General features: G+C 43.7%; 1 protein-coding gene across 4 annotated transcripts in view; it reads right to left on the bottom strand.

Annotated features, from left to right (window-relative positions):
* Positions 1-5951: 5951 nt before the first annotated feature.
* SH3TC2 (SH3 domain and tetratricopeptide repeats 2) overlaps positions 5952-26517 on the bottom strand; it is a 54549-nt gene continuing 33983 nt past the window's right edge. For 2 of the 4 annotated variants that reach the window (XM_027546015.1, XM_027546018.1), the window contains exons 10-17: positions 24611-24652; positions 22789-24486; positions 22499-22679; positions 14458-14608; positions 11992-12114; positions 10618-10768; positions 8853-9049; positions 5952-6902 (exon numbers count right to left, since the gene is read on the bottom strand). In XM_027546015.1, coding sequence (XP_027401816.1) covers positions 6711-6902; positions 8853-9049; positions 10618-10768; positions 11992-12114; positions 14458-14608; positions 22499-22679; positions 22789-24486; positions 24611-24652 — 2735 coding nt within the window. In that variant the 3' untranslated portion in view covers positions 5952-6710. The remainder of the gene's footprint in view (positions 6903-8852; positions 9050-10617; positions 10769-11991; positions 12115-14457; positions 14609-22498; positions 22680-22788; positions 24487-24610; positions 24653-26517) is intronic. The other 2 variants (XM_027546016.1, XM_027546017.1) reach the window with 2 other exon arrangements.

Below are 26517 nucleotides of genomic sequence, written 5' to 3'. Positions count from 1 at the left end.
CAGTTGTTTGCGCTGCTTGCTGTTTTCCTGATTGCAAGGAGAACTGTGTTAGCTGGTCTTCAACACTCCCTGCCAATTGTTAATCTCTTTATTTTCAAATAATGCTAGATCAAGCCTAGGCTAGGCACTTGCCATAAGCAACAGGATCTAACTTGAATTTGGTACACTGTTTTCACCGTGTTTATTTTTATTTATAAAAATCTGTTTATACAAAGCAATACAGAAGTTTCTCTTCTGCACAGACCAGTCATCCTTTATAAAATTAATTTACATGAGTAAAGAAGTAAGTCAATTTAGGAAAAAACTGGTAAGGGGGTTTTCAGGTGGCACATATGGTGGTAAATGCACGTGTGCATATGCATGAGCACATATGAACACAAACATGCACATATGCACATGTGCATTTAACTGTGAAAACAGCCCTGAAGTAATCATTTGTGTAGCTAAGTCCTTGGATCCAGGGTACTGCTCTTTGCCACAGCTACCTATGTGGCAGGGAAAAAATTACTTTTCTGTTTTTCAGTTTGTGTATGTGTGTGCTCAGTGGTCTCCAACTCTTTGCGACCCCCATGGACTATAGCCTACCAGGCTCCTCTGTTCATAGAATCTTCCAGGCAAGAATACTGAAGTGGGTTGCCATTTCCTACTTCAGGGGATCTTTCTGACCTAGGAATCAAACCTATGTCTTTTGTGTCTCCTGCATTGGCAGGTGGATTCTTTACCATTGCGACACCTGGGAAGAAGAGAAAAAAAACTGGGCCATAAAAATATAGGAGTTCATCTCCCAGACTCATCTCTCTTCCTGCTCATATGGCATAGAAATAACATTGCTGAAAAGGAACCTGAAGCAGGTCATACTTTTTCTATTAGAGATCAGAGATTCAAAGTGTATAGAAGTTAAGTGACATGTCCAAGGTCACATCGCAATTTAATGTCAAATGCAAGACCAAAATCCAAGTCTCCCCAACCCCCAGTGAACTGTTTCTCTCTTCATTTCTGAAACCCTGCACCCCTAGTTCTTTCCCCAGATAAACTTGTGAAAAGAATTATGTTTTATTTACAAAGTATAAGCAAACACAGACAGATGTAATATAAAGACATCTTAAAATGATGGCAAAGTAAATAAGAAAAGAATAAAGGCAATATTAGATTTCAAAGCATTAGTATGATTGAATAGGGAAGTAATGTACCTGAAAGCTGAGAAAATACGTTATGGGTTTTCCACAATGTTGTAATTCCCTCCTTGTTCTTTATTTAGATTAGATGCAAGGAACCCAGAGCCAGGATCCAGGCATGTTGCTAAGTTTTGGGGGAGGATTAGGATAAAGCAGGTAATTGATTCATCTTTAGCTACTACCTAGGAATAATAAAACCTGCATAAAAAGAAACCAGACCCAAACACCACTTTACTCATTGTCTATGGACCGTAAAAAAGTGCATGAACATGATTCCAGGGGTAATAGTCACCAACATTTCTTTAAATGGAATTTTCAGACACTTTTAAAGACCATCTTAGCAGACTAATTTGCATACACAGTGTAGTCACTGCAATGACACAGTGCAATGTTTCTTTTCATCTAAGAAAAATAGCCTTATCCTTGTCTTTGGAAATGTGCTGGACATTTTTATAATTGACCTGGTTAAAGGCAAATTTAACAGATTTACAGGTGAACCAAAGTACACAGAATCACAAAGAAATGGAAAGATATCCCATGCTCTTGGATTGGAAGAATTAATATTGTTAAATGGCCATACTATCCAAAGCAACCTACAGATTTCGTGAGATTCTTATCAAATTACCCATGACATTTTTCACAGAACTAGAACAAATAATCCTAAAATTTATATGGAACCATAAAAGACTCAGAATTGCCAAAGGTATCCTGGGGAAAAAGAAAAAAAGCAGGAGGCATAACCCTCACAGTCTTCAGACAGTATTTCAAAGCTAAAGTAATTGAAACAGTGACATTGGCACAAAAACAGACATATGGATCAATGGAACAGAATAGAGAGCCCAGAAATAAAACCACACACCTACGGTCAATTAATCTTTGACAAAGGAGGCAAGAATATACGGTAGAAAAAATACAGTTTCTTCAGTAAGTGGTGCTGGGAAAGTTGGACAGCCTAGCAGAAATCAATGAAGTTACATTGTCACACAAAAATAAACTCAAAATGACTCACACCACATACAAAAATAAACTCAAAATGACTTAAAGACTTAAATGTAAGACATGATACCATAAAACTCCTAGAAGAAAATACAGGCAAAACATTCTCTGACATAAATCGTACCAATCTTTTCTCAGGTCCATCTCCCAAAGAAATAAAAACAAATATAAACAAATGGAACCTAATCAAATTGACAAGCTTCTGTACAGCAAAGGAAACCATAAATAAAACAAAAAGACAACCTACAGACTGGGAGAAAATATTTGCAAATGCTGTGACTGACAAGAGCTCAATTTCCAAAATATACAAACAGCTCATACAACTCAACAACATAAATAACAAGCAACCCAAGTGAAAAATGGGCAGAAAATCTAAATAGAGATTTCTCCAAAGAAGACAGACAGATGACCAACGGGCACATGAAAATATGCCCATCATTGCTAATTATGAGAGAAATGCAAATCAAAACTACAATGAGGTACCACCTCATATCAGTCAGAATGGCCATCATTAAAATGTCAACAAACGACAAATAGTGGATAGGGTGCGGAGAAAAGGGAACCCTTCTACACGATTGGTAGGAATGTAAGTTGGTGCAGCCACCATGGAAAACAGTACGGAGGTTCCTCAAAAAACTAAAAATAGAGTTGCCGTATGATTCAGCAATCCTATTCTTGAGCATATATCCAGACGAAATCACAAGTCAAAAAGATAAATGCACCCACACATACATAGCAGCACTATTCACAGTAGCCATAACTAGGAAACAAATGTCCATCAACAGATGAATGGAAAAGAAGATGTGGTACATATATACAATAGAACACTATTCAGCCATAAAAAAACACAAATGAAATAATACCATTTGCAGCAACATGGATGGACCTGGAGATGATCATTCTTACTATACTAGGTGAAGTAAATCATACTTATCATACTAGGTGAAGTAAGTCAGAAAGACAAACACCATATGATATCACTTGTTGAATCTAATATATAACAGAAATGAACCTATCTAGGAAACAAAAACAGACTCACAGACATAGAGAACAGACTTGGGTTTACCAAGAGGGAGAGGGTCAGAAAGGGATGGGCTTAGAGTTTGGGGTTAGGAGATGCAAACCATTATATATAGAATGAATAAACAGCAAGGTCCTACTGTGCAGCACAGGGAACAGCACAGTATGTTCAATATCCTGTGATAAATCATAATGGAAAGGAATTTTTTAAAGAATATATATTTGTGTGTGTACATATAACTGAATCACTTTCCTGTACAGCATAAATTAACACAACATTGTAAATCAACTATAATTCAATTTTTAAAAGTATGCAGAATCAGAAAAGTCTAACCAAATCTCTCAGTGAAGTGTAAAATGGGTAGCTATAATGCTCTTCACCCAAATACATGTGTGTGTGGTGGGGGGTGTTGTTGTTGCTGTTTAGTCACTAAGTCGTGTCTGATTCTTTGGCAACCCCACGGACTGTATCCCACCAGGCTTCTCTGTCCATGGGATTTCCTTGGCAAGAATACTAGAGTGGATTGCCATTTTCTTCTCCAGGGGATCTTCCCAACCCAGGGACTGAACTCATGTCTCATGCATTGCAGGAAGATTCTTTTACCATTGAGCCACCTGAGAAGCCCATGTGTGTAGGTATTTATGTGTATATATGTGTATGTATTTATGTATACAAATATGTATATTTGTAACAATTGAAAAATACTTGGCCAAACAGAAACTCATATGAGCAGAGACCGCAGATGATAAGCTCAATGTGAGCCAATGATAAGATGTAGCTGTTGGGGAGAAGAAAAATCTTAATGCAATGTTAAAATACGATATTAAACCACATTAAGTACAGTAATGGGATTCCCTGGTGGCTCAGATAGTAAAGAGTCTGCCTGCAATGCGTGAGACCCAAGTTAGACCCCTGGGTCAGGAAGATCCCCTGGAGAAGGAAATGGCAACCCATTCCAGTATTCTTGCCTGGAAAATCTCATGGACGGGGGTGGGGAGGCAGCTACAACCCATGGGGTTGCAAAGAGTTGGACACAACTGAAGAAGCAAGGGAAGTACAGTAATGACCCTCAGTACTCTCTACCCACCAGCTAATACCAGTTATAAGAACCACACTATCAAAGGGACAGGAATTGGCATCTGGCCAGAGGACAGTAATAGGTCAGTGGGGAAAAGGGGAAAAGGAGAGGGTCTGTAACCTGAGACAGGTGGGGAATGGTTCATGGCTTGGATCCCAAAGATCCCAGAGAAGCAAGTCTTCTCCAACTACAAGATTCGTAACCATTCTGGAATGCATGTGCCTCCCAGCAATGTTGTTGAAAGGCTTCTGCATGGGAGGTTAGACTCAACTTCAACATCCCTCCCTTGGGGTCTTTATGGTTTGTGTTGGGGGCAAAACCACATCCATCTTACATGGCAGTGGACTAGGTCACTTCATTTCCTTCCTGAAGAAGAATACTCTAGAGTAGAGAGCATTTTAACAACCAATCAAGCTCCTAAGAGAAAATAAGATGTACCAGTATGTGCACAATATTCCTGACTAGAAGATGCAGTGCTGACTCAACTCACCACCTCTATCCTACCCTTCCACACCACCAATCATCCGGTTGCCCCAAGAAGCTAGAAAGAAAGGGCAGAGCATCTTACAGTAAATCTAAGCCGTCTGTGATCAGATGGTGAGACCTGTAGCTAGATCTTGTATGTTTCCACATTTCAGAACAATAGTGAACCACCAGCATCTGGGGTATTTCAGATGCTCATTAAAAATCCATGTTCCTGGGGTATCTCCCAGACCTACTGAATCAAAATTATTGGGGTAAGGACCAGAAAGTTCATTTTCTGCAAGTTTCTCAGGTAACTCCTTTTCACATTCTCTGAGAACCATGGTTCCAGAGCACTGCTTCTCATGCTTTAGTGTGCATTAGAATCACCTGGAAAACAGGGTAAAGCCAGGGCTCCTTGGCCCCAGAGACTGTGCTTCAGATGTCTTAGGTAGAGCCCTGATATTCACATTTCATACAATCTCATGGATGACGCTGATGTTGCTGGTCCAGTCAGTGGGCCATACTTGGAGTTCACTGCCTTAGAAAATTCCTGATTCTGTCATCAAAGAACTCAGATACTGTGGTAGCCCCAAATGACTCCCCACCTTCTGGAATCCACATCCTTGGTAAATCCTTCCCTTTTGTGTGGGCTGGACCTAGTGATTCACATATATTTTGAATAAAATTCACATATTTTGAATACAATATGCAAAACTAGTCATAACTGGTGACTAGTTATGCCAAGACAGTGACTACCCACTATCACCCTTGCTCTTATTCTTCTCACATGCTCACTGATGAAGAGGCTGCCATGCTATGAACTGCCCGATGGCAAGTCCCACAAGGCAAGAACCTGTGAGCAGCCTCTGGCCAATAGCAAGCAAGGCACTAACTCCTACTAATAGCAATGTGAGTGAGTTTGGAAACATATCCTTCCCTAGATGAGCCTGAGAAGACTATAGGTATGGCTGATGCCTTGATGGAAGACCTGTGAGCTACTCTGAGCCAGAGGACCCAGAGAAGTCAAGCTTGGATTCCTGCCTTCTCACAGAAGCTGTGAAACAATCAGTGATCCAAGTCACTAGATGTGTTATGCAATGATAGATAATAGACATACTTTGTACATGAGCAACCCTGGAATCGATATGACCCCTTGGTATTTAACCCATCCTTCAAGTCTCTCATCTCATCTTCCGTATTATTAAGGAGACAAATGTGTGAATAAACATAAATGAGCAATGTTTAATAATACACACTATTTACACGTGATTTATGTCATAATGTTCTTATTGCTCAATTTTTAAGCTATGACCCTGGGGAGGCTTCCCCTGGGTTTTAGGGAGGTTGTGGGGGAGCAGAGCTTCAGGGCAGGATGGGGATGGTGCATCCACATCAGACCTCACCCTCTGTGCACTCCACCTGGCCATTCTGAGGCTGTGTCTTTTGCACTAAGAGCATGGTGAATTCTCACCCGCCAGTCCTTGTGACAGGAGGAGTAGCACCTCCATTGGCTGAAGAAAGAGAAGAAAGAAATGACTAGTTTCGCTGCTGGCAAGGGGAGGGGTCTTTCCCTGAGAAAAGTCAGTAAAGGGAACAAAATCCGATCTGCTTGCCTTCTCTCCAGTGCAGTGCCTGACTTCTTCACTGAGGGAAGGGGACAGCTTTTCTAGGGGCAAAAGTTCTCATTTTCTCTAGAACTGTGTGTCTAGAAAGTACATTTCAGGGGCTGCATGTGTGGAAGGGCCACAGTCTACTGAAAAGGCTCTAGACACAAAGCCAGGACCCTAATCCCTGCTCCACCATCCATTCCTTGTGTGACTGAGTTGAGCCCATTCCCTCTGGACTGTGCTCTTCCCATTCTGAGATGAGACGATGGGCCAGGACATGGCTTGAACTCCCCAGATTAGTGTCTAAGAGGCTAAGAAGAGAGGTAGCTTCTGACCATGGCAACTGGTTGGAGATGGGACAGCTGTCCTCAGAGGGCCAGGCCCCCACCACTCAGCCAGCGTGCCCTCTCTGAGGAGCGCCCAGAAGGACAGCTATGCCACAGGGGGCTCTGGCAGATGTCGTCCAGCCTGGTCCTAATGATGTCCTGCAGCTCCTCGTCACCAAGCAGGACCGCTGCTGCCAGGGCCAGCCAGAAGTACTCGGTGGCATCGTGCGCATCCTAACCCCCAGCATGAGGGCAGAAAAGAGACAGCATTAGCAGACATTTCCAGGACAGGCTTGGAGGCAATGCCGGGAAATCTAAGAAAACTAGCTTTTGCCTGTTTGACATCCTTTCCCACCCCTTTCTCCTGGTTCCTTGGGGGAGTTCCCTCACCAAGTCCATGGCAGTTCTGTGGCATTGCTAACCTCGGTGGCCCTCCTCCCCAGGCACAGAGATGGCATTTTACCCAGACACAGACAATCATAAAGCAGCATCATCCTGGGCACAGAACTTTAGGTATATGAATATGACTCAAGCTGACTTGTCCCAAGTCACTCCCTGGGACTTTTCAAGTGTGACCTAAGAGAGAAAATGGTCCCTCACCCTTTTAGATGGGGGCTTGAAGTTGCCAATAATAGAAGGAAAAAAGGCCAAGTAATAGAGAGAAGTAGAAACATTCTATGGAGAAGGCAATGGCACCCCACTCCAGTACTCTTGCCTGGAAAATCCCATGGACGGAGGAGCCTGGTAGGCTGCAGTCCATAGGGTCGCTAAGAGTTGGACACGACTGAGCGACTTCACTTTGAACTTTCACTTTCATGCATTGGAGAAGGAAATGGCAACCCACTCCAGTGTTCTTGCCTGGAGAATCCCATGGACAGAGGAGCCTGGTGGGCTGCCGTCTATGGGGTCGCACAGAGTCGGACACGACTGAAGCCACTTAGCAGCAGCAGCAGCAGAAACATTCTAAGCCAAGAAGTACAGAGAGAGGTCCCCACGTCTCTCTCAGATCCATGATGGCATCTGACTACCAGCTTCCAGAACTACCTGAAATTAAACTTATACCTGAACTTCCCAGTTCCTTGAGCCAATAAATCTCCTTATTTGCTTAAGCTAGTTTGAGTTGAGCTCTTTCCCTTGCAATGCCTAGAGTCCTTGGTTGATGGAATCAAATCATACACATTTTGTCCCACTTCCTGGGAGCTGTGGATCAAAGGCAAGATCACTGAGGGGAGTCCTTCACTACCCCATCCTTCCTCCCTCCATGGTTGGGATGCAGAACATATGGTTCTTCCGGTGAGACTCAAAAAGATATGTCTGGTTCTCATTAACCCTCGTAAGTCAATAATAAATTCAGACCAGAAACACTCTGGCAAATAAGAAAAAGACAGCAGAGCTGCCCTAAGGGTCTGCAAACAGAAGCCACTGTTTCTGTGTGAAGAGAGTAAGGGTTGTGCTGAAGCAGACAGAGACATCTGGTAAGGGAAGCCAGTGCCTAGGGACAAAGTTCAAGGGCCAGAATGCAACTGAGAATTATAGACCACACACACAGTTCTATTAATAGAAGTCACTGGAAAAATAAGAAGTTCTGGATTCAACTCCAGCAGAGCAAACAGGAGATCAGGGCTAAGATCTTCTCAGGACCTAGGCATGCTTACACTCTAAGACCCTGCATGTTATTATCTCAAACGTGCCAACATGTACCTAGATTTCATCTAAAATATCATTTATAAAACCTCATAAGAAGTGAGTTTCAACTGACTAGTTCATCTATAACATTTTTTAGACATACAGTTAGGAATTAATTTTAATTTTGAAGCTTATAGTTCTTTTGTTTGGGGGTCTCGTGTATTGTTTAGGTCTCATATATTTTCACAGGTCCTGTGGAGGAGATCACAGACACTAGAACATGTGCCCATAGTATCTGATAAATGAAATGGGCCCAGAAATCCCAGCGGGGCAAAGAAAGAGAGGAACATGTCTCCTCAGCAGAGATGGGAGCCTCTTTGAGGTCTCCAAGGGGGGCTTAAGTGGAGACTGTCATTGTGTTCCCAGAGGAGCCACTCCCCACCCTATGAGACAACACTCCCCAATTTACTTCTCTCTACTTTACCATGAAGGCTCAGGGTAAGGGAAGAATATAACTGGACAGCAGCTCTCAGACAGCCTCACAAGCCTGGTTCTTACCTTCAGTTGGTAGAAGGTGAGTCGGCCCAGACGATAATACACCTTGGCATAGTATAAGGCCTCCTTGGGGCTCTGCAGGCAGGGTGGACAGAGGGACAGAGTCTTCAGGTAGCAGTCCTCAGCCATCTCATACATGTGCAGGGAATAGTACACAGTGGCCAGACGGTGGAAGGCCACCAGCTCCTGCCGCTGATCTCCTAGAAATTGAAAGACTGAGAGAGATATCCTACAGCCAACACCTTGCATCATTAGTTCACTTATTCATTCTGTACAGTTTAGAGACCCTTTCACTTTTAACTCATGCTTTAGAATCTTGGGGTCTAATGGGTCTATGACTGGTTTTGTCTTTGGTGTATTTACTGTTTCAATAACTAATTCTTTTAGCACAAAACAGACTTTTAAAGAGAACAAAGGCTTCCAATTGTATTTTTTGGAATATTTACAAGGTGGCTGTTTGATGCAATCTAAAAACATCACTTTTAAGCTTCAAAGAGCCAAAAGCCAAAGCTAAAAGAGAAAAATCCAACTGTCTGATATGGAAATATCCAGTCATGCGGAATAGCATGAAAGGGTGAATATATCCTCCTTTCAGCTTCCGTTCAAGGAAGGATAAGAATGCTCCAGAGGGAGCTGCCTGGGCTCTCAAGGCCTTCCTAAGACCAGCAGACAGTTGCACAAATAAGGTTTTCTGCAGTAAAGGAAGAGTTAGGAAAAGAAAAGAGACTCTGAAGTGCAATTAAACACAATAAAGTTCAGTACCATCCACATCTCATGCCCTTGAGAATGCCCAGAAGTCCCTTCTAGAATCATCACAGAAGACTCCATTTGCCCTTACATCTAATCAAGCATCCTTTAATAAAACCTGCTTTTCCTCAAGCATCAATATTTGAGATGAGTTTATCTTTTTATATTCTGCATTTTTTTTCTATTTTAATGACTTACATTGTTTCTCATTAGCTTCTGTTGTAAATGCAAGCTATTTCAGCTACTGAGTGAGTTATGAGAATCTGACTTTCATTTATATTTCAATACCATAGGAAAATATGCACTTGACTAATAATCAACTAATTAAAAAGGTTAAGGCACAGTGCTTTTGTAATAGGCCATTAGTGCATAGGATAGGATAGGATAAAATACCATATGTGCATAGGATAAAATACCATTTACCCTGGACTCAGAATAATACCAACGATACTAACTATAATAGTGTGCACAAGTAACACTTATCAAGGACCTATATACCAAGCACTGTGCTGTGGGTTTCAGCTGGATTATCATTGGTCTTCATAACAACTGTATGCTGTGGGTGTCATTTTTAATCCTGATATGCCAATGACAAACTTGAGGCTTCAGTTCAGTTCAGTTCAGTCGCTCAGTTGTGTCCGATTCTTTGCGACCCCATGAATCGCAGCACGCCAGGCCTCCCTGTTCATCACCAACTCCCGGAGTTTACCCAGAGTCACGTCCATTGAGTCAGTGATGCCATCCAGCGATCTCATCCTCTCCCCTTCTCCTCCTGCCCCTAATCCCTCCCAGCATCAGAGTCTTTTCCAATGAGTCAACTCTTCGCATGAGGTGGCCAAAGTACTTGAGGCTTATAGATATTAAATTAAGCAACTTGCTTACCTGGGGGCTTACCTTGACACTTTGACCTAGTTTGAACCTATGGAGTCTGACTCCACAGGTATGCTCTTACAACTTTGTTGTCCCTCAGGGAGTGTCAGCCCCTCCCATCCAGTACCCCCAGACAATTAGGACCACCTACCTGCGACTGTGCTGAGTCTGGCTGCCAAGGTGGCAAATTCCAAAGCCTTCTCATAGCCTTCCAGGCTGATCTGCAGCTCTGTCAGCTTGTTGAAAATCCGGAGCTCGGTTCTCACTGCCTTCATCCTCCTTGCTAAGGGAACAGCCCCAGTCTGAGAACAGAGGCACAAGGAAACAGTCTAGCTGAGAATCATCAACACATACCATATTCTAGAAGGTTATATTATATCTTACTGCCAGGGACTGAGGGATGGCAGTGACTGAAGCCCAGGGGGAGATGGCACTTCCCATGCATGGCTTTTCTCAACTCTCTTCTGATCCTTGCTCTTGGTTGCTCTGCCCAGACCTCAGAGGTGGAGGAACTAGAGGTCATCAGGCTACCCTGAAACTGAGAGCAGGAAAGAGAAGACAACTTTCTTCAAGGCCACATGGGAAGTTATTCACCTTCCAGTTATGCACTCCCTTAGCACCCACAGTGCTAATCTACGAAGTACATACATGGAGTATGTGCACAGTGCCTGAGAGTCCCCAGGAAATAGTCATTTCTGTTATTTTTATTCTGAATGTTGGGCAGGTCACTTCATCTCTCTGAGCCTCAGTTTTGTCATCTATAAAATATGTATGACCATGAGAACCTCAAAAGTCAGAGACATGTCTTTCATTCACTCCTACCACAGTGCCTGGCACATATTGCCTGCTTGATGAATGTTTGATGACTGAATAAACAAAGCAAATGAGTAAGTATTGGAATAAGTGAAATTTTAGGATCAAGTAAGATAACAAGTTTCCCAAACTTCAGTCTGTAATGAACAATCATGATTTTTTACATATCTACTTAACATATGGACATTTATTTAATTACTATTATTTCCTAAATTAACTGTCTTTTTTTTTCTTGCTTCATTCTTTGCAATAATATCTGTGAAATCATGTGTTTGATGAACTGGTATTATACATATTTAATTTTTAAAATATATTTTAATACATAATAAAACATAGTAAAGAAAAAGTGTTCATCCATAGACCAATCATCTCCCACCATGCCATGTACACAGAAACATTCTGGTCGACAAAGACATGTGCTACAAACTGTATAGTACCATGCACCTAAAAGTTGTAATTATTATGGTATGTTCTCTCAGGAAGAATACTTTATTTATCAACCCCAAGAGTGACAGAGTTTATCAGCTCCTTCTTTGAGAGCCTGCTGGACTTAAGAGAGGGAGAGCCTGCAGGCACTGAATGAAGAAGGGAAGACAAAGAAATACCATCAAGAGAGGGGAATGGGGCCCCAGGCCAAAGTCCAAGTGAACCTGCCTACATTTGTGCCACAGCCTGGCTGGGGATATTGCTGACTATGCAGCCCATGACCCACTCGGTAATACTCCACTGCACGATGCCTGTGGCGAGTCCCATTGAAGAACACATCACCCGCTTCCTCATAGAGCTTGAGAGCCAAGGAGGGCTCCTCTGACTTCAGGGCTTTCTGGATGGCTGCCTGGGTGGAAAAGAGACTGCTGTCAAAGGCGGAGAGAAGCACTTCTGAATGTCCACAGGACTGGCAAGAAAGACATCCTGACCATCTAGCTTAACCCTCTGTTAAAGTCCCCTGAACCTTAAATTGTCTTCCATACTCATAAGGCTGGTAAGAAGCCTTCAGGATTCCCTAGTTCTACATTTCCCCTTTGATGACATGGAGATGAGACCATTTGATGAGATGATAAGTTTACTTTGACGGCCCTAGAAATGGTTTTCAGCAGCACAAACATCTTGTAATAGTTGAATATTTATTTTAATGTGTTTCAGAGAAAAAAGACTAACAATACATCAATAGATAGCTAGAGGGAAACTTGTATAACACAGGGAGCTCAGCTCAGTGTTCTGTGACAACCTAGATGGGTGGGATGGGGGAAGTGGTTGGAGGAAGGCTCAAGAGGAAGGGGACTATATGTATTACAGCTGATTCACATTGTTGTACAGCAGAAACCAACACAATATTGTACAGCAATTATCCTCCAATTAAAAATTTTTTTAATTAAAAAAATAATACATCATAATCTCTGATTTTAGATAGCACTGTTTAATGTAAAAAGTTAAGTTGATTTGAAGTTGAGTCAAAGAAAAATAAATAAATAAATAATGGTACAGAGGTACTGGCTATGGCAAAACTATAAACCTGATGTATAAATGACTGAAGTTTGGAAAAAGTGAGTTCATCCAACACAGTTTCCAGATGGAGAAACAGGCTCAGAATAAGGAGTTTTCAAGTTTACATCAATAGTTGTGGCAAACAGATGCTAGTGTCTTTGATTCCATTACCCTTCTCCTGGCCCCTATGATCTCTTTATCTCAAACAAGCTATTTAATTTTGCACCTAAACAAAATGTGATGAAGACATAGAAGAAAAGAATGTACCACACCTGCAGCACAGCTACAGTATCTCAAAGATCCTTAGGTAGAGAATGGTTTACCTCAATGGGAATGACTGCAGAACATCAAGTCAGGTGGTAGTCTAGGGTTAGGCGTACCTGGGACCAATTCTGGTCTGTGAATTACAGGGCCAAGGTCCCTCAGTTATTTTTATTGCATATACAGATACACAAAGATAGAGGCAGTGAGATGAAATCCTGGAATCAGGAGTTCTGCCACCAAGCAATGAACAACCCCAATAGCCCCCTCTGGGCCTTTGTCTCCTAGAGAGAGAAAGACAGGACCAAATTGTCTGTTCTCTGATAATTCTTCCACCTCTAAAATCCCAAGGCAGAATAGAGTCTCTGAAAGAAAAAACTTTAAGTCCTACTGCTGGAGAGAAGTTTTAACCACTTACTAGCTGTATCACTTTAGGCAAGTTACTCAGCCTCACTGAGTATTGTCTGTAAAGTGTAAATTTCAATAGAAATTCCTGCAGCATTTGTAATGAGGATGAAACAACATCATGCATGTGAAGTGTTTAACAAAGTCTCTCATGCAAAGTAAGCCTTCAAACAATGTTATACAATCATTATTAAGACTCAGTGGAAGCAAATTTGTGTGAGTATAAGTAACAGAGTAAGGGAGTTGGGTAAAGGGGAAGAAAATGACAAATGGGAAGGAAGTGAAGACTAACAGGCATACATCTTCTTATATACCAACATAATGTCAATATTGTGCAGATAGTGATAATGATGATGATGAAATACCACTTATTAAGCATTTACTAAGTCCCACGTACTTAGTAAATATTTATGTACATGTGTTTACTATGCAAATAGTATAGTTAATGTTATAGTTAATGTTACTATGCAAATGTTATACTTAATATTTACTAAAGACAGACCCCCTCATGAAGAAACTGAGGCCCAGAGAGCTCAGATAGGTCACACGGTTCATAATCAATGGCCCTGTGATTTGATTCCAGGTCCATCTTTCTTTAAAGCAGAGGTACTTAATCTACACTATGATATACTACAGATGTTAAAGGTGTGCAAAAAAAAATAAGAAAATAATAATGTTAATACACTGCAAACATCAACCTTCCTTACCTCCCTGAAGTCAAGCTGTGTGTTGAGCTTTAGAAAGATGGATAATTCTGCCAAGACAGATGAGTAAGTCTCCCATCATGTTCTTTGAGAGCTCACACATGCATATGGAACTCAGGGACTGGCCCACAGCTGCTTGTATTTAGCCTACCAGACTGCCCTGGTTTCCATCTTGAGTCCAGGGAGCAGCCCAGAGTTGACTGTCCTTCTAACAGCTTGACCAGAACATCACCTCTCCCTAGTTCCAGCTCACCACTTTGGAGGGTACAGCTGCCCCCACTCCCATGGTCCAGGCCAGCAGATAAGCTCTGCTGGAGACTTACCTGCAGGTACAGCTCCACCAGTTCATCTTCCTGCATGAGGTAGTGGAGTCGCCCAGCTCCAAGCCAGGCCTCAGCAGCCTTGTCTCTCTCCCCCAGGTCAATGAAGATACGCAGGCTCTCCTTGATGCAGGTGAGGGACCTCCTGAGGGACCTGGGGATGAACATGGACCCATAAGGTATGAGGGCTCAAAGAGACCTAGAGTCATTCAGCACAGGAGGACACTGAAGCTGTAGCTGGGGAACAACATTATTTCAGATCACACAGGGCGATCTGCCTAAACCAGCTATGATCTGCTGCTGCTGCTGCCACTGCTAGGTCGCTTCAGTCATGTCCGACTCTGTGCGACCCCATAGATGGCAGCCCACCAGGCTCCCCCGTCCCTGGGATTCTCCAGGCAAGAATACTGGAGTGGGTTGCCATTTCCTTCTCCAATGCATGAAAGTGAAAAGTGAAAGTGAAGTCGCTCAGTCGTGTCCGATTCTTAGTGACCCCATGGACTGTAGCCCACCAGGCTCCTCCATCCATGGGATTTTCCAGGCAAGAGTACTGGAGTGGGGTGCCATTGCCTTCTCTGAGCTATGATCTGGATCTGCCTAAACCAGCTGTGATCTGGATCTATCTAAACCAGCTGTGATCTTGCTCCAAACCAGCTGTGATCTGGATCTGCCTAAACTAACTATGAGATCTTGAGAAAGTACAGAATCTCTCTGTGCCTTGATTTCCCCATCTGCAAAATGGGAATATAACTGTACCTGCTTCAGAGGATGCTTATGAGAATTAAATGAGATAGAGTGTTTCCAACAGTGCCTACCATAGAGTAGGCACTTGATAAATGTTTAAATGTTAGTTATCATTTTTATGATTACTAGCTCATGATCCAACCACCTTTCCATAACACTATAACATTTTTCATAAGAACCTAACACAGTGGATGACAAATGCATACTTATTGAGTAAATGCACAAAAGAATGACCATAGTGGTAACTGTAAATCATTAAAAAGATTTTGATGTTTGTATAATAAGAAAAATCAAAGAAGGAGGAAAGTTTTGGTGTTTAACAGACTACTCTTCAGTTATTTGGAAATTGCTCATGTAGAAAACTCTTCCCCTCATGTCAGGGATTAATGCAGAAATGAGGTGTAGGTAATACAGTGTTGTACAGGTTCGGAATTCCAGAGCAAGAAGGAACACTGGGTATCACCAACTTCAGCAGTAATTAGAATCGTCTAGAAACTCTTTAAACATGCATCCACAGGCAAAGTCATCACCTCAATGTGTTGACATACCATGCTAGCCTGGTACACTCTAGCTCAGGCAGCAGCATTTTGTCAAAGCTCCTTATCAGCTACTATTGTGACTCTATTGTGCAACTTGGGTTGAGACTCTCTCCTTATTTCATAGGGAAAACAGGCCCAGAGATGGGAAGTGACTTGCACAAGACTGCACACCACACTGGGGAACAATCAAAGGCCAGAACTCCATTCTCCTGAGTCTCAGCCCAGGACTCATCCCACAATACCCATAGTTCTTCATAGTGTAAATCATGACTCACCTGTACCAACATTACCTGGGGAGCTTATTAAAAACAGACTCCCAGAGATCTCTCAGACTGACTGAATCAGAATCATCACAATAGCAAGCCAGGAATCTGAATTTCTAAGACACACCCAGATTATACTACTGTGCACTGAAGTTTGGGAAACACCAAACCATGCAAATCCTTCTAAGAACACTGACCATTACCAACTAAGTCTGTAAATAGTTAGGAGGTCCTTATCAAACATTGGGCTTCCCCGGTGGCTGAGAGGTTAAAGCATCTGCCTGCAATGCAGGAGACCAGGGTTCGATCCCTGGATCAGGAAGATCCCCTGGAGAAGGAAATGGCAACCCACTCCAGTATTCTTGTCTGGAGAATCCCATGGACGGAGGAGCCTGGTAGGCTACAGTCCACGGGGTCACAAAGAGTCGGACACAACTGAGCGACTTCACTTTCCCTTATCAAACATGGTTCCATCTCATGATATGCAACCCAGGCCCCAGGCCCCCTTGTTCACAGTGTTGGAAATAAGCATTGTTTGTGACTAATAAGGCCCTGATTCATCTTGACAACAAGGTGGCTATTTTCCTTCAGAGAAACTGCCAGACATTTGGCCCTTGTAAGTCCTGAGAAGAAAGAACTCTCGTTCTCTGCTGCCCTGCTTCTGATATAATATTTACAGACATCAAGGATGGGCAGTGGCCACTCTCTGTCAAGAATCAGAATGTCAGATTTGCTGCTGATACTGTGCTGTGAGCTGAGAAGCTGTACGCAATGCTGAGGTGGTCACCAACCTCCCTGGCCTGGTAACCACAGACCTCCTTCACTATAGGAAGCCCTGACCTTTTCTCGCCCACTCTGTACCCCTTAAATGCCAAACAGGGATAACAGGTCTACAGGCCTGGCCTCCACTTCTCTCCCTAGTCCCACTGTAACAATTAATGAAGACAGGACCCATACATCTCATCCTGGGAGATTCTTGCTGCTGCTGCTGCTAAGTCACTTCAGTCGTGTCTGACTCTGTGCGACCCCATAGACGGCAGCCCACCAGGCTCCACCATCCCTGGGATTCTCCAGGCAAGAACACTGGAGTGGGGTGCCATTGCCTTCTCCGGGAGATTCTTGGGATATGGTTATTTTCTCCAAACCCCCAGGGAGCAAGATGTGGGTTATCACAGAGAAATCAACTCACAAGGAGGCATTTTGATCTTAGAATTTTTCTCTCTGAGCTCACTATGACTGTGAAAGAGAGGAGGTCAGCGTTCCTCAAAAAATACTCCAAGGGGGAAGGCAGGACTTAGAGAGACCCAGATGCTCACATAACTCTATCAACACTCTATGTGCATGGATTTTCCAAAGACCACTGCTTCCACCAAGACTTATACCTGATTCATGACTCCAGTATAAGACAAGCACCTTATGGTCTAAAGTTGGGAAGTGGTCTCCAGCTTCCTTGGTTCTTTCCTACCATCACTCACCACCTCATGTATTTACATCTACCAGTGGCTATGCTATATCACCCACAAGACGAGTCACTAGCTTGGCCTGGAATGTCCCAGCATGCCAATGCTTCCAGTCAACACCTGCATGTTCTAGGTGTGGCTCAGCTCCCAAATCAAATAAATAAGGAGAAGAGCTGGTGGAAGACTATGAAATCAGTCTTGATCCCAAGTCTCATGAATTCCTAGCCAGCTATGCCCAGGCCCTGCCATAGTATCTCCTCTCCTCTTAAACCCCCAGTTTTCTCTTTTTCTCATTTTTTTCTGCCCCTAAAATTCAATCTCTGTGGCTGAATCTTTGTTCTTCCTTCCTGTGTGGATATCAGCCATGAGTCTGTGGTGAGGTGACCTCAGTACACCTGCCTTCCCAGACTTCCTCCTACCAACCCCTGCTGGGGTTTTCCAGATTCCTGCCCTTCCTGGATGAATGTTGGACCTCTGGCCAGAGCCCAGCCTCCACTAATTGGTCTCATCCAATTTCCATAATAAGAACTGCCACTCACCAGGGGCTGACCCTGGGCCAGGTGTTGGGATACAAATTTCCAGTTACACATCCTTTTATTTAATCCTCAAGAAATCCCCAGCCATGAAAGTTCTTAGCTCATTTTGCAAATAAAGAAACCCAAGGGTCTTTTAAAAAACTTGTCCATGTTTGCATTCCTCATTTCTAAAGCTTTATGTGTAGCTTCTGCTGTTTTGTCTTTAATAACAGCACTGACGGTAATTGTTACTTATGATTTATTGAGACCTTAGCATGCACTAGGGGCTTGACATGCATAATTTCATTTAATCATCACAACAGCACTAAGAGAACAGTATTATTATCATATCCATTTGCAAATGGGAAAAATAAGGCTTTGAAGGGTAAGCAATAAAGACCAGGTAATAAACTGTTTAAACGAGGATCTAACCCTGAGAATCAAATTCCAGAGCCCCCCCACAGACCCTCAAACAGTGCTCAATTTCTGGCTCAGAAATCAACTGTGGAAAGGCTTTTGTTTCTTTTGCCACTTTAACAACTTCAAAATTTTGAAGGACATAAGCAACCTCAAACCTTGAACAAAGTACCCCCATTGGAAAAAGATGGATGGTGATGTACATCCTAGGCTTGTGATAAAAGAACATGTCAGCAAGTGCAATTCTTTCCTTGTTTATGATTCCAAAAATGTTAGGGATTAGTCATATTAGCTATACTGAAAACCAAACATTGAAACATTTTTTTCAGTTCCACAGGAGTAAGATGCACAAGAATAAGAATAAAAGCCATGAAAAATGACTTCTAGGCATCTAGGGATTGTATTATACGCAAAGAATCATTACTTTGCAAAGGCCTGTTGCATGCAAGGCATTTCTTTCTGAAAAAAAATATGCACATCCTTTGTGTCTCTTAGCACCATTTATGTGATACTTGCAGTCAGTATGTGTATAATATCTACTTCCTGAACTAGATGATAAGCATTGTCAGCTCAGGGACTGGGCTGACATTTGTCAGCTTTTAACATAGGGTCTGGGCCATAGTACATGCTCAGCAAGTATTAGTCGAATTGATCCAATAGAGCCATAAAGTTCTCAAGGAACCCACCTGGTTCAGCTCTACAGCTAAGTCTATAGACAGTCTAAAGTCTATATTGTGTCACCTTGAGACAGAAAACAAGACCCCTAATGACCTTTCTCATTGAGAGACTGAAAAACTTCATCAAACTAGATTCTGTAGTCATCATCATGAAGGCAAAGAAAGCAAGACTCAAAAGATATACTGAACAAAGGGACAGCAAAGTGTCTCAAGACAAAATTCTGAAGGCTGAGCCAAAGTTTTCATCATCTACTGCCCTGCCTTCCTACTCACCATCACTGAACACTAGAGAAAACCTTTCAAACAGGAGGAATGTAAATGAGCAGAAAAGCAGTATGGGTAGTGAAAATGACTCACTCTTTCTTCCTCATAAGGTCATCCTGAGATTGCACGTTGGTTGGTAATCAGTGCATGCTCACTGAATGTCTTCCGTTACTATTATGACCACCATTTTCAATACGGATGCTGACTGTGCCAGTCCAGAGGCCCACCGTAACCCCCTGCACCCCCATCTAACCTCCATATCCCTCTCCGGGAGGTAGGCTATAATCTTCTCTCTCCTTTAGTACCTATACCCAGAGAAACATCAAACTCAGTCTGTTAAATCTACAAAATGTTTTTCAAATGTGTCCTCCCCTTTCCATTGCTACAGTTAGACCCTTGGCCCCAAATGGTCTTCTCTTACCCTGCTCTAGTTTTCAAAATCTTTCTTATCCCTCAAGGGCATCTTTAAATGCTATCACCTTCATGAAGTGTTCCCCGACAGATCCACCAACCCTTAGCTGAAAGTGTTGTTTCCTCTCCCTCCAAACCTGCCCCGGCAGATGCCTGCCATCTCGCCCATGAACACTTCATGCCTTTGCCTGATATGGCTTTGAGCTTTGTAAGAATGGAAATCCCATGGGGAGAATTTAGTTGAAAAAACCATTACATCAAACCCACTTAATAAATTCTTCCTAGAAGTCAGTGCCAGGAACAAATTTGCTCCAACAGATACATTTGTTTATATTTTTTTTTTTATCAGACAGTAAGAACCTCATATGGTTTTTCCCTTTTTACCTCAGCTACCAGGAAGCTTAGAGCTAAATTACAGTAACCACCTCCAGGTGCATGGAAACACTTGTTTATCTATTTCTGTTAGCTGGTCTTTGTTCTATTCTTTTTCACAAAGGCTTTGCAGGAGTAGTTGATTGATAGACGCTAAATAAATGTAGCATTATAGCATGTTCTCCTTGACAAACTGAGCATCCTGAAAAGGGGTAAACATCTTATGCCCACACAAATATGTATGTCTCTCTGTTCTATGCTAGACACCAGGTCTACCCACTTGGAGTTTACAGTCACTACATTATGATCTTCTGAAGCTACTGCAGAGTCTTTACAAATCCCCAAAAGTTTAGGTCTCTGATCTAGAAGGCCCATAACTTTAAGAATCTGCCTCCAAAACTCAAGACTCTTTGGAGGCAGCAGGAATTCTTATACTAACACGGCCATTACCAGTGTCAGCATAGCATAGCTGGCTCATCCTAGACTTAACATTTTAGAACAAGAAGGCACCTTATTCAATTTAACCTTATAAATGGGGGAACCAAGAAGAGAAATGGCTTATTTAAGGACACATTATAAGCTCATGGCAGGCTCAGGTTTCCTGACTCCTAATCCAGTTTTGATCTCTTCTCTCACTGCTCTGTGGCCTGTGACTTCCAGACACTTCTTGGAGCAACTCCAGCTCCACACCTTCTCTTCTCTCTATCACTCCCCACACCTAAGAAATCCAGTGGTCCTTCATATTGCCTTAAGAAAGGCCTCTGCACTCTGTTGACAGCAACAAGGGCTTTTTCTTTGGCTTTTCACTTAGAATTTCAGTGGTTTTTGACAACTGGAGGCAGGAGGAAGGCTGTGAGCAAAGAAAGGATGGCAGTTGGGTCGGTGACTAATCACTGCACAGCAATTAATCTGAGATTGAAGTTGCACACAGGGAAGGGTGGCAATAAACCTGACACATATTTGCCACCCATACTCCTGTCCCTTAAAAGTCAACTTTCCCAAAGCCCATTCTCACTATGTGTTACCATGAATACATGACTATCTCATCTCTAAGGTTAATTTAAGCCTACCTTCTGGATCTGCTCCAAAACTATAAAGATTCCTAAGGTGTTCTAAACAGAAACAAAGTGGGGCTGGGGCCAGGCTTCCTGGCCCCTCACAGCCTGCAATGATCCAAAACTCCATTCCTGGGACTAAAGACAATGGGATATTTGGAGGATACCTGATTCTTGTGAGAGAGGGAAGAGATGAGGGAGAGGGAGACAGAATGGGAGAAAGAAAGACAAAGAAAGATTTCATTATCTGATTATTAGTGGTCTGATTTATCAGGTGCCCAAGGTTACCACACTGCGTAGAAAAGCAAAAATTATCATTTAAATAGCTTTTCCTCAATTACTTCTCTTTGCTCAACCCTAGCAATCATCTCTACCCCATGTCAGAAGTCATTCATAATTATGAATACAATGCTACAATGCTAATCTATTGCAAAGTATATAATTAAATACAAACCATGCAGAGTTTAATGGAATCAATTAAAGGCTTGTTAGAGAGCAGAGTTGCAGGCCATGCCACTGGCAAATGAGGATCAGGCAGATCTGATCAGTGAAGAGACAGAAAGGAAAATCAGCAAGAGATGGCAGGATAGTTCACTTGAGAATAATTTAAATATCAAGAGTGAAAAAAAAAGCCTTTGGGTAAAACAGTTATGTTTTGGGATATTTTTGAAAAATGAGCCTTTCTAAGAGAGTCCCGAAAAGTCAATCACCAAACACTTCTTTTGTTATGTTTAGTCTATGACTTAGTGCACAGTTGCAGTTATAACCTTAGCTTCTTAATTAAAAAGTGAAAATAAACTTAGTTTCATCATTTCCAGTTTCATTTTAAAGATAAGTTACCATCAAAATTTTTTACTGTGAAATTTTATACCCCTGCTTTCTGTGCATTTATTTACTTTGTGTCTTTTCTCTAACACTAACTGTCCTCAGGTAATGAAGACCTCCTGAGGGTTCCATGGTCCTCAGTATAGTAATTGCCACCTCTCTGAATTATGCATCGTCAGCCACATCCATCTGATGGATTGAGACACACAGGTAATTACTTGTAACACAGCCAACATGATCGAGCCTTATCAGGCACTGTCCAAGTGTCCCGTGTGAGGAAGCGGAGGCATGGGCAAATGTAAAAATTGCCCAAAGTCACACAGCTAATAAGTGATGGGTGGCACTGAGTTTACAATGTGTGTTGGCTGCAAAGACCACGTTCTTTTCCATGATGCCACAAACACATCATGTACATCTGGACTTAACTTTGTGAGGGAAAGTATACTGATTCTCCTTAAGGAAGGAAAGATGTTTCTAGAAGAGTCCTTGAGCCTGCACTCACCTGGATGTATTTAGGTTCCGATAGAGCTGTCCAAGGGACTCCAGCAGCCTCCCCTCCATCTCCCGGTCTCTGAGTTGCTGAGCCAGTGTCAGCCAGTGCTCGTGGTAGGTGATGCATGCCTCAGGGTTTGGGGACACAGAGCTGTAGAAATGGCAGAGGGATTTGGTGACCTGAAGCTGACCTGAACATAAAGCAGGAACATGGATGAGATGACTGGAGACAGGACAAAGGAAAAAAATGTCCTCTAACACTTTTCTCTAAAGCATCTCAGCAGCACAGGACATACTCACTCTTCAGGTGTTGATGCCTTAAGCCAAACAGCAATGCCATTTCATAACAAACGCGGCCACTAGCCAGCTGGCGTCCATATACCTGGACCTGAGCCAACCAGAGAAGCACCTGTACTAATTCCATGTCTGTCTCCATGCTGGCCTGGAGTGTAGAATAGAGTTGCACAGACTGTAGAAGATAGTTCCTGGCCGGCTGCTGAGGCCAGGACTTAAGGGTCAGATGGCCAAGATTGGCCAAAGCCACTGCCTGGTTGCGCACATCCCCTACCTCCTGGGCTCTGTTCAAGGCCCGAAGATAGCTCTTGGCTGCTCTGTTCACCCTGCCTTCACCTTGAAGTGCAAGTCCCATGAGGTTATAGACCACTCCTTTGTGGATAACACTCTCTGTCTCCTTCAGGGAGTATAAGAATGGCTCAAGGATGTCCAAAGCCTTCTTTGGCTGGCTGGATAAGAGATAGGCCCATGCCAAGCAGAGGGAAGACTCAAAAGCTTCCTGCTCACTCAGCAGCTGGCCTAGCATCAAAGCTTGGCTCAGGTAGTGGATGGCACCATCAGGAGATCTGTGTTGGAGGTACACTTTGGACAGGATGAGACACAGGACCCTCTGGGTGCTCCAGTCTGCCTGTTCCTCACAGGAAGTCACTGCCTGCCTGAGTGCTGGGCAAGACAGGGAAGAAACTTCACCCCAGCTTGGGGAGGAGATGCCAAGGAGCTTGGTGGTGTTCTGCAGGACCAGGTGGACCTGCCAAATTGGAAGGGCCATCCCTTGGACACTCGGAGTTCCACGCAGCCGGACAGAAGCCACTGCAAGGTGTGGCAGATATTTCTTGTCATAGAGAAAACTCAAGATGGTGGCTGCAGCATCTGAGGTGGGAGGGTGTCCAGAGAGGAGCTGCAGGCGCTCGGCGAAGGGCAGGACCTCATCATGCCGGCCAAGGCTTAGGAGCAATCGGATGGCCAGAAAGCAGGCCCTGGCCTCCAGGGGGCAGCTGCCTGACACGATGCCCTGTCTCAGCACATAGGCCACCACATCCAGCTCGCTCTTGGCACTATACTCCCGGTCAGGCAGGCAGGCCAACAAGGTACCTGCCTTCTCCAGCAAGGATGAGCCTTTATGCCTCAGCCTCTGCCTCAGGTAGATGGCCGCCAAATTGATGTACAGGGAAGCCACCAAGGACAGATCCTTAAATGCCCCATTGAGAATGTGGATGGCCTCCTCAAAGTACACCCTGGCCTGAGAGAGTTTGACCTTCCTGACACTTAACCGACCCAGGAGGAAGCAGAGCCGGGCGTGGGCCCAGGTCATGTGGCTCCGCTTGGCCCACTTCCTCGAGGCCTCCAGGTAGGCCATGAGCTCGTCCTCCTCAGAGTAACTATAAAAGGAAGACGTGAGGAAAGAGAAGGAAAAATCATAGAGGCTCTTAAAGTGGTCAGCATAACCCTCATGATCCAGAAAAGCCAATATGGGGGCGAAGTTCTCAGCCTCCTCCTCCTCCTGACCAGTGTTCATGTTCATGAGCAATTCTGGGTCATCGAGGTCATCAGGCTCTGGCAGATGATAGGTGTCTGAGGCAGCTGAAAGGAGCTCTTCCTCCAGACTGGAGTCCTCAGAGCTGCTGGACTGTCTGGAGCCCATGGCCTGATGCTCCTCCCAGGCTCCACCAGGCCGGGTCTCCTTGAAGCCTTCGGACTGGGACACTGTAAGGGACGGGCAGAATTGAGCAACACTAAGTACCTGCAACTATGGTGGCCAGCTCTTGGCAAGAGGACAAGATTCTGTCCCACAGGACTGGAGGTCTGGTTCAGCATGATCTCTACTCACCGCTCAGATCGTTTGGAAGACTTTGGATGGATTCAAACCCACCTGGATAGAGATGAAGGACAGACCTGAGTTAGGTCAGAATGGTCTAGCATGCCTATGCCTGCATGCGTTCCCTGGACCAGTGGCCCCTTGGAAACTTTGTGTTTCAGACCAACTGCCGTCCCTAAAGTACAAGACAGCATCTCCCCTTCACCACAGTGCTGCAGGGACCTAAAGATTATCTGGTTTAACCCACTCACCATACAGTTGAGAACTGAGGTAGAAATGAGAACAGAGTCAGAGAAGAAAAGACAGAAACAGGAGCTGTATGCCAAGAGGTGTGAGTATGCAGGGCAGGGGTGATGACGGAATCTTAAGGCCCAAATCTTTCAGTGAGTCTATGACAGAGCAGCACACTCTTGGCATGTGGCATTGCCTCTCATTTCCATGTGTACAGCCTTCCTTCTTCCTTCCTGTCATCCACCCATTCAACAGACAGATTCAGTGTGCACAATGTGCTTTGTAAATTTGATAGGATGAGGTGACCAAATGTCAATAATTAAGAAAAGAAGGTAAAGAAGCATCTGAGGTTCCTAAGTCTTGTTCCCTGAAGTACTGTGGTGGGATGAGGTGGGAGAAAGCACAATCTCTAGTAGTTTTAGACATTTTGAATTTGTAGTACTTGAAGGAGCTTTAGCAGAGAATGAAATAGATCTGTGGCCAAGGAGAAAAGTGGAGACTTGCAAACATGGATTTGTGACTGACACTATGTCACAAAGAATGTCTCAAAGTCCCAAAAGAAGGATTTGCAGGGAAAAGCAAAGCAGGTGGAGGAGGAGTGGTTATAGGAGATTTGTGAATGAGCTGGGAAAACATCAGCATTTTACTGGCAGATGAGAGCCAATCCAGGAGACTGGAAAGGCACAGAGAAAAGAGGAGTCATGGAGACCAGGGTGGTTTATGGTGCAGCCATCTAACAAAAGTGACATAAGTGAAACAAGATAAGTGAACAAAAGTGAACAAGATAACAAAAGTGAACACATTTCACCGTGTTCAAAAGTGAGCAAAAGTGAAATAAGATAAGGTGAGAACCAAAAAGATGACCTTGGGGTTGGCAGCAAAGAAGTTGACCCCCTTGGCCAAAGTAGCCACAGTGGAGCTTGTGGAGGTGAAGGCCAGGTTTGTGCTCCATAGAACAGGGGCTGCTAGAAAAAAGACTCTACCTCTTCCTGGCAAAGAAGCAATAGCCAGCCACCCGTGCCCCTACTCTGAGCTCTCCAGTGAACTTTGAGGGTAGCAGGCCCCTCACCAAGTGAAGCCTCCACTTGCTATTCTCAGGAGAGGGTTTCTTCTGTGAGTGTCATTGAAGGTACTTGATATCTGCAACCCCCAAAGGTCCTACAGCCAAACACAGCAGAGCTAGAGATCTGGACTCTGGGTTCCTGCACCTGTCCCTCACTGATGTTGTGGGACACGTGCCTGCCCTACTGCAACCATTTCTCTTTAGGCCAGGACCCCCAAGAACACAAATAATGCAGGAATTTTTTTAAATGCTTCCTCTCAGAGAAAGAATTACAGGGCATAGGCCTTGGGGGAGTTGGAATTTACCGACAGGATGCCCCTTCTGCTGGTTGCCCTGGTGCCAGGGACAACCTGTGAAGCCATGAAGTGCAGCCCGCCACCCAGCAGAGATGCACCCTTGGTCTGTAGATAAGAGCTAATGGGCTGCCTGAGACCTGTCCCTGGATTTCCCTCAACCACTGGGTCAACAGTTGGCAGATACCCTGGATCCAAGTCTGCAACCACCCCTACCTCCAAAGCAGGCCCTTAATCCTTGATTTTCAGACCTTGGCTCCAAACTACCAGGCTACATTCATAACTTCAGCTTCCTGGTTCAGCTTGGTGCAGCAGTGTGATCTGCCTGTAGT

This window comes from Bos indicus x Bos taurus, chromosome 7 (assembly GCF_003369695.1).
Source record: "Bos indicus x Bos taurus breed Angus x Brahman F1 hybrid chromosome 7, Bos_hybrid_MaternalHap_v2.0, whole genome shotgun sequence".
Taxonomy (NCBI): Eukaryota; Metazoa; Chordata; class Mammalia; order Artiodactyla; family Bovidae; genus Bos; species Bos indicus x Bos taurus.
Note: the sequence above shows the minus strand (reverse complement) of the source record. Positions and strands in the feature narration are given on the sequence as shown.